General features: G+C 39.0%; 1 protein-coding gene across 1 annotated transcript in view; it reads left to right on the forward strand.

Annotated features, from left to right (window-relative positions):
• PTPRM (protein tyrosine phosphatase, receptor type M) overlaps positions 1 to 12329 on the forward strand; it is a 562994-nt gene that overhangs the window by 226881 nt on the left and 323784 nt on the right. Inside the window, exons 11-12 of the mRNA XM_012812183.2 lie at positions 10466 to 10739; positions 11708 to 11744. Coding sequence (XP_012667637.2) covers positions 10466 to 10739; positions 11708 to 11744 — 311 coding nt within the window. The remainder of the gene's footprint in view (positions 1 to 10465; positions 10740 to 11707; positions 11745 to 12329) is intronic.

Below are 12329 nucleotides of genomic sequence, written 5' to 3' on the forward strand. Positions count from 1 at the left end.
TTGTAAAAGACTTGAGTATCTATGAGTGTAATAGAACCAGTCATGCTTATATTAACAAAATATATTACACCTTTGTTTCTAGATTATGATTATTGGAATTTGGGGGCTTTACCTCTGTTTAATTTCTAGAAGCAGCATTGTTGTTATTTTCCTTATTGTTAAGTTTATGCTAAAAAGGGTTTTTTTGGGGGGGGGAGGTCAAAGCCAAGCTCCATTATAACTTGCTAAATTTTAGTTATATAATTTTGAGAACTTAAGTAAACTATATTATACAAAATTGTTGGAGTGTTGGATTATTTTAATCAAATTAATCAGTCCTTTTTTGTTGGTTATGGATGTTCCTTTTCCTTTTGCCATTTTAATAGTCTCCAGAGAACAGAGAAAGACCAAGTCTTTTGAGATGCTTACAAATAGTTTTTTTTAATTATTCCCTCTTATTTATTCAAGAAATGTAAACTGAAGGAGCATCTTAAACCTTTTGGCCAAAGCTATTTTATCACATTCTTTGACCTTTTGAAAAGGTCATATCCATTGCTAAACTTGTTTAAGGAAAGGAATTCTGACTTTCAACCTAATAATTTTCATTTGGTTACACATAATCACAAAGATCAGAGTGTCATTCAGTGTTAAAACTTCAGCTTTTTTATTCTTGTTTTTGTATAGCTTATTTTTATTATTACTTACTGTTGCTGAATTGCTACAGCATACATTAACAGGACGTGCTAAATCCCTTACTGCCAACACCCTCATCTGCTTAGGTGAGTTTTATTGTATTAAAAAATAACACTCTGGATTCCTTTACTACCAGGAAACAAAGATCATATTTATTAATGTTGCTTCTGGGATGACAATGTCAGTCATCTCTTTGAAAATTCATTTTGGAAACTAAGTTTGTTCTTCTTCAAACCTTTCAAAAGAAGCTTTAAAATGGCAGGGGAAGATAATAATAATAGAGTAGATGTATCTGAGCATTTATACAATGAAACTTAATTTAACTTTCTCTCAAACTCCATTTCAAACTTGCTTATGTGCATGAAAATAAGCTGCATAGTTTCCCCTCCCTTTCTTTTAAAATTTTCTTTTCTTCAGCATCATCTGCTCTGAAGGATTCTGTGCATTAGCTCAGACCTCCAGTCTTGTCACCAGGCACGCCAGGGAGCTCATGGGGCAGCAGGCCCAGGCCTCTGGAGGAGGCAGGACAGAGTCTGCCTGTAGACAGGGGAGACCAGGAATCGTTCTTGGTGTGAAATTCCACTTCCACCCACAATTACAGAACACTTACACAATGTTTTGATCTAACCTTAATGACCAAAATTAAGCTATCACATGAAATACTAAAATTGAGAAATTGTGGCTCTTGTAAATCAAGGAGTGATTATAGACTTAGAAAGAGTAGTTCCAGGTAATGCCCGACAGTGATTTGGAGAGCAGTAGAGGGGAACTAAGACCAGCCGGTGCCTGTTCCCAGCCTCTCTCTCCACCCACCCCAGTGCTGTACTCACCACAGGTAGGCAGTATGGACGCCTATAGGATTCAACACAATTAATCCTGGTTTTCATCCAGACACTGCAGTTCCTCAAGAAGACAAGTAGTATGGGAATTGAGTGAGGAAAACCTTGCCCCTGTTGAGTGTCTCCTACGGCCACTCTGGGAACTCTTGGGGCATGCCTGCCAGGACTTAGGCAGGTGTCTGGCATAGGACCCAGCTCTTTGCCTTCCACATCTGTGCTGCTGTTAAAGAGCTATCCAAAGTGACTAGAGTGAATGGAGACTACATTGGGTGTCTAAAGACCCTGGCTTGTTTGTTTGTTGTTGTTACATTATTTTTATTGATGAAAATGCTGATGACTGTGCTTGTTACCGGATCAATCTGCAGGTATTATCAGCAAGTGAGAATGTTTAGGGAACAGTTCAGGCCAGAAGCCTTCATTGTAATTAATGCCACAAGGGAGTTTGATGTAGAGATTGACACTCCTCTTGGTCCTATACTTTGTTCTTTACACAAACTCTTAGTAGATCCTTGTCACAGTGGTTCTTCGTTTGTGTGACCTATTACTAATATCTTTAGACTGGGCTTTTCAAGGACAGGGAGAGTCTGTGCCTAATTCTTCTTTTTATTTTACCCTCATGCCTGGCACAAGGCCTGATACATGATGAATATTATGGAAAGAAAGGATGGAGGAAGCATGAATGAAATAATTTTCTTCTCATTTGTTGATGTCATAACTTGCCTGATCTTATACAGGGAGCCATGAAATATTATAGCTTGGAAGGACCTTAGTGGTCAGCCAATGACATCGGGGTAAAGATGGAGCCAATGACTTACAGATGGCAACTCCCACATCAGGTCTTTCTCCATGGCACCCCCTAGGGTCCACCTGCTTCCATTGGATAGTCACACTTCTATTCACCTGGCCCCTGGCACTAAAACTTTTTGAGACTGAAAAATTCTGAGTTGGATATAATAATGAAGATATTTAGTACGGCTTTCATGGTATTCTATTTCTATTTCAATCACCAGGACTATTTAAGAGAATAATTTCATAATAGTAACTGGCCTTGAATTATAATTTTTGTATTCATGTGTTTGTTTTGAAATTATAAAGATTAAATTATGATAAACTTACTGGAAAGCAGAAATGCAAAGGAAAATATCTTCCCTTGTTAAAACCAGGAGAAATCACCCTTAAAGATGTTCCATTTAGGACTGATTTACTCCAAATGTGGTGTCCATTGTGAAGATTAATGACAGGTGGCCTTTTACAGAGCTTCTCAGCCTAAGTCTAATGTTGTAGTTCTTTTTGCTATTCCAGACCTCCACAACGATAGAATTTTTTTCACCCTGCCCTTTTTTCACAATATGGGACTGTAATTGAGTTCGTATTTCTCACCCAACCTTTCAGCTGTAATTAATATTTTATTATATCAGATTTTATCACTAACTAGCAGAGCAGCAGGGTATTGAACCGGGCCTGTGCATGCTCCCAGATGCACACGCACAGAGCAGTAGTCACTCGCCGGTGCCAGGCAAGCTTCTTGGAATGAGTTATGGCTGAGAGAACATGAAAAATGCTTGTGTGCCCTGCAAATATTCCATAGCAATTTATGACTAGTCTTATCTAGATCAGAACAGGACAAAGAAAAATTAAGCTTGCTAATAGAATATTTAGCCCCATGGGGTTTTGGGTTTTTGCTTTGTAGTGTGTCAACCCATTCTTCATTGTCTGTGTGGTTACTAGTTATCATTTAAAATGTAATGAGCAGGACTGTGTTGGGCCAGTTACTCTCAGTATTACACACAGGACACTAAGGAATGCTAGCCACGACGACAGATATTGAATTCTGACCTTTTGTTTCCCCTAATTTTAATCTAAAGCAGTTGACCACCTCCTTAGGTTGACCTAATTTTCATTGACTGGACACATACCACATGTACGTATCAGTGGAGCAGGCCTAGTTCCTTCTGTTGACCACCTCCATCTGTTGGCCAGTTTGTTACAGTCCCTTGTGTGGTCAATTTACAAAGGTCCTACTGTAGTGACATACTTTTAAAAATTTAGTTTAATTTACCAGGTAATTTGGAATATCAGTAAATGCTAATAGATTTTAGGGAAAGGATTTGCCTGAATAAAGAACAGGAAAAAAGGGCAGTGCCTGTGGCTCAGTGAGTAGGGTGCAGGCCCCATTTACGGAGGGTGGTGGGTTTGAACCGGACCCAGGCTAAACTGCAAAAAAAAGAACAGGAAAAAAGATAAATAAATTTAGTGCCATTATGTGATAGTAAACTTTATATATTGTTTTGCATGTAATTAATAATTTTATTTTTCCCATCCCCTTAAAAATTAGTCTTCAGAAAGGTATCATTACTAATTTATGTTCTTTTGTATACATGTAGAATGGATGACTGCACCAAAAATTACAATTCAAGCCAAAAGTCAGTAGGTGTTATGAAGTGGTGAACAGTATTCTCAGTTGACATGATCAGAAGTGCCTGTGTTAGAGGACTACCAAGCAATCCTCTTCTCCCTGTCTTCCTTGCCTCCTCCCCTTCTGTTACCCAGTAGGATAACCCTTTCATATTGTGTGCTGATATGAAACAGAATACATGGACAAGAAAAAAAAGGGACTTACACCCAAGGATTTACTCTTGAAGTGAATTAGGACAAAAATTTTAGATCAGTTTCAGATTTGCATCAGGCCTCCTCACCAAGACCTCTATGTTAGGCAAAAACTAAAAATGTATTTTTTTAATTTTTATTTTTCCATCAATTCAGTTATTTTTATTTTTACTTTGAGGGTCATGACAAGACGATGTGGTGTACCTGTAAGGAATAATAGCAATGGGAAGAAGCTGCTGGTACCATTGTGGCACAGCTGCCTGAGGGGCAGTGATCACGTGCGTTGCCCATTGCTTATTTGGCCAGCAGAGAACTTGGGCAGAAGGCCTTTAGAAATGAAAATCACCTCACCTGATGTGCACAGTGTGAGGGTGCTCAGCGCGCCCCCTGGGTGAAGGGCTCAATACAACTTGAACTATACCTTAGAAATGAACACAGTGAAACCTAAACATTGGTAGCCTCATATTAATCTGAAAAAAAAAAAAAAAGAGATAACAATAACAACAAAAAAATGAAAGTCAGCTACTCCCATTTGTCACTGGAATAAAAAATTGTGGAGCTTTTATTTAAGAAAATCCCCAGTATTTTGTGACTATATTAAATTGTAGCTTTAGATTCCTAGGAAAAAAACTTACATATGCATATGTATCTCTACTTGTGATTTTATTTGGGCCCAGTCTATAGATGTGCATTAAAAACATTTTAACACATTTGAACTTTCAAGTTTAAAAAAGTCCATGAAATATGTCCAGATATTCATTTCTAGGTTATCCTTCATGTCCTATTCCACGTAAATGCAGATTTCTTATTCTCCTTGTAAAGGCCTGAGAGTTTTGTTGTAGAACACCTAGCATAAATTAAACTTTAAATTAAATTTCATTCCATAGGAAAGTTCTGATATAGTGATGTCATATTTTTGGCAGATTCATCTTCACTATGAATTGTGTTTTAATATTGCAAATGCCATTGGAAGGTTTTATGTTACTTTAAATTCCAAAATAGTGATAGGACAGTGGTAGGAATAGTGTACCTCTGACAAACAAAGAGAGCATGAGTAATCCATTAAAGGATAATATAATACAGTGTTAATTCGGTTCATTAAGCTAGAAACTTCTGGTCAGTTTTTCATCCTTGCAAATTTGGTACTTTAAAAAGTCTTTTAAGAAAAACCATTCACACAGTGAGATTTTCAAAGCTAGCTTTGAGGTTGTAACTGTGGATGGAAAGAATTCATGAAGTTCATTAGTGAAATGATGTTACTTGTGCAGATGAAAAACACACCAGCTATAAAATTCTGTCAAGGTACCATTGACCTGGGTGCTAATAATGTGTTAATTTCCATCAGAGAGACAGCAAATTATGGCAATTGGGCAGCAGATTGGATTTAGCTATTTTTCATTAGCACTTGGACTTTGATAAAGGGGAATAGAAAAGAGCTGCTTGACCTTTGAGTGCTTAAATTATTAAAGAGCAAATAGATTTGAGGTCTGGATGCTTCCAAATCTAATTTGTCTTGTGGAGCAAGGATGAAAAGACATTTTGGGTTTGAAATTGCTCTAGTCAACTCAGTTCTTCCTTTAATATATCTGGAGATGAGTAGATGGTAGCCATTTAAAAAGCAATACGTCTGGAGCAGAGTGTATAATATAACCAATGGGGGCCCATCAAATGATCATTTAATTCTCAATTTTTCACCTATTCCTTCTAAAATTGCTGCTTGAAAAAAATTATTTGTTAATCTGTATTCACTTAGATGGTATTTACATTACAATACAAAAATTTGTTTCGTTAGGGAATGCCAAACATTATATTGTTTAAGGTAAAGTAGGGCAGGGCCTGGTAGGAACTCACAAAAGTATATATTGAATTAATGAACCAGTGAACATGCTCACACATCACACACACTAGCAAAGTTGGAGGAAAGAAATGGGAAGTAACAGATGGAGGGGGCGGGTAGAGGAAACGGAGATGTGTCTTCTAGTTCCCTCAGGGTTAATCATTTAACTGTGAATTATTCAGGATAAACGTAAAATCTAACCAGCATTCTTTTATCACAAAACCTCTTTCTTGGTAATTTTGTCTTCTCTTAGCCCTTGAGTATTTGGGAAATGAATAAAAAATAGAATTAATACTATGTTAAATTTTAGTAAAGCCAAGTATAATTGTGAGTGTCAGTGTATTTCCTTCCTACTCACATATATAGCGTGTACTATAGTCCCAAACGAAATGGAAATAACTTCTGGGTTATAGTATGCTTTTAGAAACACATACTTAACAGGCTACTTCATTCTAAGTGTCCTGAGTCACAAAAATGACTAAATTATACCCTCCTCCTCCGTGAGCTTATAGGACTTTTGAAAATAATGATAAAAGGACACAAACATCTTCACTGACAGCAAATTTTTTGTGAGTTTGGACCAGAATATAAGTACATGAAAATGAATGGACAGACTGTCAGCCCCTGAGCTCCGGTCAATCAAGGGTCTCAGGCTTTGTAGTGTGGCACATATGCTGAAAGTGACCAAAAGTTCATTAAATGGAAAAGAGCCACATTTGAGTAGCCACCCGAGTCTAGGCCAGGGTGACAGAGCAGAGACAAAGGTGTTTGCAGCAGAAGGATCCAGAGTCTCAGGACTTAGAAAGTCCAGAGCAGCTGTGCTGCTTTTATTATCTAATTGAGTTAGAATCAGGGCTGAGAGAGGTGGGAAGATCGTGGTGCTCTGACTAGGGTAACTGAGGAGCACAGGCGAGCACGTTTCCTCTAAGTCATCAGGGACTCAGATACAGATGGCTGAAGGAACATTGCCACCTACAGCTCTCCTGATTGGATCAAAGACGGAGCCCACCTTAGGCTAGGCACCTGGTCTAGCCCTCCTGTGAGGAATATTTTACGCAACTATTTTTTCTTTGTATGTGTGCATCTGTTTTTCTGCTTTGTCTAGTATCTGGCTTTCCCACAAGTTGTTTTTAAAGTGAAATTTTGGAAATCATGTCATATAGCAAATGAACTGGAAAAACTGTTTGAAGGAAGCTGATGTTAAAAGTTGTTTTCTTAAATTACTTTGCAAAGCAAGTAATTATATTGATAGTTTATCCTTTTTATGACAGCTGTTCTTGTATGTTGAATAAAAATTCTAGATGTATAAAATATACATTACTGAGATTCATAAAATTTTTTCATAGGAAGAAATACAACACAAATAGATTAATTTAATAGGATTAGAGTCCAGACAGATGCATTGTCACCATCTCTACAAAATAGTCACACTTTCTCCAGGCTATTTGTTTTTGATACATTAGCTATCCTATGAGTTATATTTAACTCACGGTGGTTTTGAGCCCGGGACCCTGTGAAATTGTGAAACTTGTGCTCATTGTTATATCAGTTTGTGTGTCTTCCCCCGCCTCCTGTTACCCTCTCCAGCCAGCCTGCCCAAGTATGCCATACGTGCCAGGCTGTGTTTTCCAATTACTGGAACTTCTAACTACAGATTTCTTCTTCTTGAATCTGTTTTACCTGGTGGCTCTTTGAACAAAGTCAATACTATAGACATGACATTGCTGAACATACTTAGGGGTATAATTTTGAGGTTGTCATCCAGGACCATCCAAGGTCTGTTCCAGATGCCATTAAATCTTGCAGAATGACAAAAGACTCAATTCTCAATAAGTAGGTTATGAGTCGCATACAACTCACATGGTGTGCAGTGTAAAAATAGATGTAACTCATGCAAAGAACATGATAAAAATTTTTTTTCATTAAAGTAGGAAGAGATCATTTTATTTTCAAAGTTTTAATTTCTGGAATGAAACCCCAGGGCCTGGTAAAGGGGGTGTTCTTTCTGGGGAGCAGGCAGTGTGTTAACAGCATTCTGGGTTAGACTCCTTCCACAGATGTCCCATCTGGGCTGTGCTACACAGCAAGGAGTGGTTAGCCATCTACTTTCACCCGACCTTTACTCTTGCTGTTATATGACCATGCTGGCTAGCACTTGCCATGTATTAAACTACTCCAGAACTTAGTGGTTTAAAACAACCTCTGCATCTTGCCCAGATTCTGTGGGCCAACAAAAGGTGGGCTGGATAGATCCTGTTTGGAGTCTCTCTGGCAGCAGTCTTCTGGAGCGTGAGTGGCTTGGCCATTGGAGACAGCCCGCCCGTGTGGCTGCTGTGATGGTGCTACCTGTGGACTGGGAGCTCTTGGGGACTGTGGAGGACAGTGCCTACATGTGGCTTCTCCAGTGAGCTGGTCCAATGACCCCTTACTTGGTGGCTGGCTTCTCTAAGACTGAACTTCAAAGGAGGAGGTGGGAGATGCAGGTGCCTGGTGTCCCTTCTGCTACATTCTGTTGGTGGCAGAGATGGCCATCCCACCTCCTGACGTGTCAGAGACTGGCGGATATGTTTTTAAATCACCACACCTTTCTGATGATAGATGTAAGAAGCTAAGACGAAGGGGAAAGATGTCAGAGTCCACTTTACCTCTCTGTGTGTTTGTGTCCTCACTCTAGAATTCTTCCGAAACACTCTTTCACGTTGGATCTGTTACTTCTACTGGGTTTGGGTGAGCAGTTTCATGACCAGACCCAATAGAAAGTCTGATATTAGGAAGGAAGAGTTTTGCTTTTTTCTGTTTAAGTTGAGATCATTAGTCAAAATTCACTTTCTCTTTTTCTTTCTTTTTTCTTTTTAGACAGAGTCTCACTCTGTTGCCCTGGATAGCAACATTGTCATAACTCACAGAAACCTCTAAGTCTTTGGCTCAAGCAATCCTCTTGCCTCAGCCTCCCCAGTAGCTGGGACTACAGGTGCCAACCATGACACCTGGCTAGTTTTTTGTTTGTTTTGTTTTTCCTATTTCTTTAGTAGAGATAGGGGTCTTGCTCTTGCTAAGCCTGGTCTTGAACTCCTGAGCTTAAGCAATACACCTGTCTCAGGCTCCCAGAGTGCTCAGGCTATAGGCAATGAGCCACCGTGCCCAGCCCCAAACTGACTTTCTCATTACTCTGTAAACATGCTGGCTACCTACCTCTCTACCGAACAGCCACTCTAATGTTCTAAAACATTGATGTTTATTTAGACAGAATTACCAGCTGAACGGTGGTACATGTTTCATCACTGTCATAAAGTGTGCTGCATGGTCAACCTCATGCAGGTGGGAGGTTACACTGAGCGCAGAGTCAGAGTTCACACAGGTGAGAATGTAAAGAAGGACCACTTTGGGCACTACCTGGGGTTGGGGTAGAGGTGCCCCTCTGCTGTTCTTTGGCATTGATTGATGGGTATGTGTTGTAAGCAACTCTTAGATTAATCCAGTGTTATTCTAGGGACTCAGGGTACTTTTCTGACACAGTCAGAAGATAACTCTCCCTGCCAGACAGACTTTCAGTCTAATCTGGATTCAGTTTCTGTCATCAATAGAACATTTTTTTCAACAAAGCTGCATAGAACATTTATCATTCTAGCAAATGTAAATATCTTAATTTTCTAAAGCCCCTCGGCTCTCATTCTTCTAAGTTTACTTAAAAATTCAGAGATAGGAAGAGGGTGGGCAAGTGCCAGCAGCCAGCCCCTTTGAGGGGACGTCATTCTTGCAAGTGTCTTCAAAAGAGCCCATTCCCACCCCCTCACATGTGCTTTGAGGGGCCCTGTCCAGGTAACCTTAGGCCTTGGCTTTTGTAATTCTGGTGCCTTGGCTCTGCTTTTCTTTCTTGCCATTTCTTTCCACTGACTGAATATGGAAAAGGACAAAGGAAAATATAAGACAATGTGAGAAGATAGACTGGAATTAATACGAATTAGTACACAGTGTTTTGTAAACTGTTCAAATGTCACATGCATTCATGGTTTTCAAAATATACTGTTAATATAATTTTATTTAACTTTATCAGGGAAACTGAGTTAATTGTCTATAAAATTATCTTTACTTAAATGTGATAAAAATATTATTTTAGTGTCCTGCTTACATAAATAGCAGAGATGATCATACATGTATAAAAATATTTTTTTAATTAGGATGAATTTTATTTCTTTCTAGAAACTATTGTATTTTGTGTGTGAGAGTTGTGAGAAGAATTTGAGCCCCTTTTCTCATTCTCAATAAGCAAGTGCTGATTGAGGGTCTGGTAAACACTAAGCACTTATTACTGACTATACTCGAGGGTCTGGTAAACACCAAGCACTTATTACTGACTATACTCGAGGGTCTGGTAAACACCAAGCACTTACTAATGACTCTATTCAGTGTGTTCTTTATTTCCAGTGTCCGATGGGTCTATGCAGTTGGCATAGAGTAAACCAGCTCAGTTATCCTAAACTATCATTGATGATAATCTTTTTTTTTCTAGTGTCTATCAAATAGTTGTTGAGGAAGAACGTCCTCGAAGAACTAAAAAGACAACAGAAATCTTAAAGTGCTACCCAGTACCAATTCACTTCCAGAATGCTTCAATCCTGAACTCACAGTACTACTTTGCTGCAGAGTTTCCGGCAGACAGCCTCCAAGCTGCGCAGCCTTTTACTATTGGTGATAATAAGACGTACAGTGGCTACTGGAACACTCCGCTTCTCCCCCATAAAAGTTACAGAATTTATTTTCAAGCTGCTAGTAGAGCCAATGGGGTAAGTTTTCTGTTTGGGATTATTAATATGAATATAGATTAAGTAAAATAGTAGGGGAAAAATGAAGTCATGCTTTTGTATATTTTTACTTATGAAAATATGTGGGTTTTCTCTTTTTAAAATTATTTTTACCTGCAGAATAATCATCTGGGTTTTTGTTGGTGGTGGTGGTGGTGTTTTGTTTTGGTTTGTCTTTTGAGATTACATCATCATCAGGACAGGTTTTATTTTTATTTGCCAGAAGTTGGCTAGTAATTCTGCTTAGCTTACTGTCTTACAGGACAGGAGGAGAGCCACCACACATACACCCAGCGCCGTGGCACTGTCTTCTCAGCACGTTCTGTCCTGTTTCTCTAGTTCTAGAAGGAGTTTATACTTCCTTCCTATAGTTGTGACTAGATTAGGTATCTCGTTTTCTCTAAGTGTGAAAACAGTTTTAGAAAAATAAAATGAAAACAAAATAAAAACTATCATTGAGTCATTTCTGAATTTCTTTCCCTTTCCTATTCAGACCCAGAACTCTGATGAGATTTTAAGGTCTCTTTAGACAAAAGGAAACACTGTCCAGATACCATGGTGGTTTCTCTCCCTCACTGCTTAGGTTGAGGTTTCATAGTAGACTTGACTCTCACCACTGAAACGAGGAAATCTCAGATGCAGAGTTCTTCTCCAGCACTGCTGGCACAGGGGACAGGTACAAGGCTGGAGAAGGGGGTCTGGGGCTTCCAGACAGAGACATTTGTGTCTAGTTCCTGGCTCATTATCTGGTCCAGAAATGCCCAGCACCACCATCCCAGGAGCCAGAAACTGCATCTGAGTATTGTTCTGAGACTAATCACTGTGTGATTAAAGCCACACTTGCCACAGTGGCTCTTTCCTTCTCAGGGCTGTCTAAACAGGGCTAGAGGTATTTCCATATGCTTTTGACAAAACATGATTAATTTTTTCCCTCTCTTTGTTTGACACAGGAAACCAAAATAGACTGTGTCCGAGTGGCCACAAAAGGTAGGTTGAAACTGTGGGACACTCTCCTAGTTGATGTCCTTAAAATTTTCTTCAGACTGTGTTTCAAACTTCTTGAAATGCAACGTCATTAAAATAAGTGTATATATATGTGTATTTATATGTATACACATATGAATGTGTGCGTATATGTTAGTATCATAGAGACGGTAGCATTCACTGACTGTGTTTCACGGAAGTACTTGTTAAGATAAGAAGCCATATTGCTATTTTCCCAGCAGCTTTCACTGATTATATTTTTAAAAATTATTTTAAGAATGAAATTAATTTTTATATGATCTCAGTACTCATTTTTAAAATCATAGTACCATACTTGGTGAATCTTCATATACCAAGGAGTAAAATATTACCTGCGATTTCCAAGTGGTGGCCTAATTACAGTAGCACCATGAAGTGGAGCCAACGTGGGCTTCTTCAGGGATGGCGCGTGGTCTCTGAACCAGTTACCAGGTGATGTGATATGGAGCTTCTGTCTCCCAGACCTGGTTGAAATTCTGAGAAAACATGATGAAGGATGAGCTGTAGAAGTGGGTAGGGTGAGTCGCCATAAGCTTCCCACACAGCACC

The sequence above is a fragment of the Otolemur garnettii genome, unplaced genomic scaffold (genome assembly GCF_000181295.1).
Source record: "Otolemur garnettii isolate 467f Iridium unplaced genomic scaffold, OtoGar3 scaffold00193, whole genome shotgun sequence".
NCBI classification, from domain to species: Eukaryota; Metazoa; Chordata; class Mammalia; order Primates; family Galagidae; genus Otolemur; species Otolemur garnettii.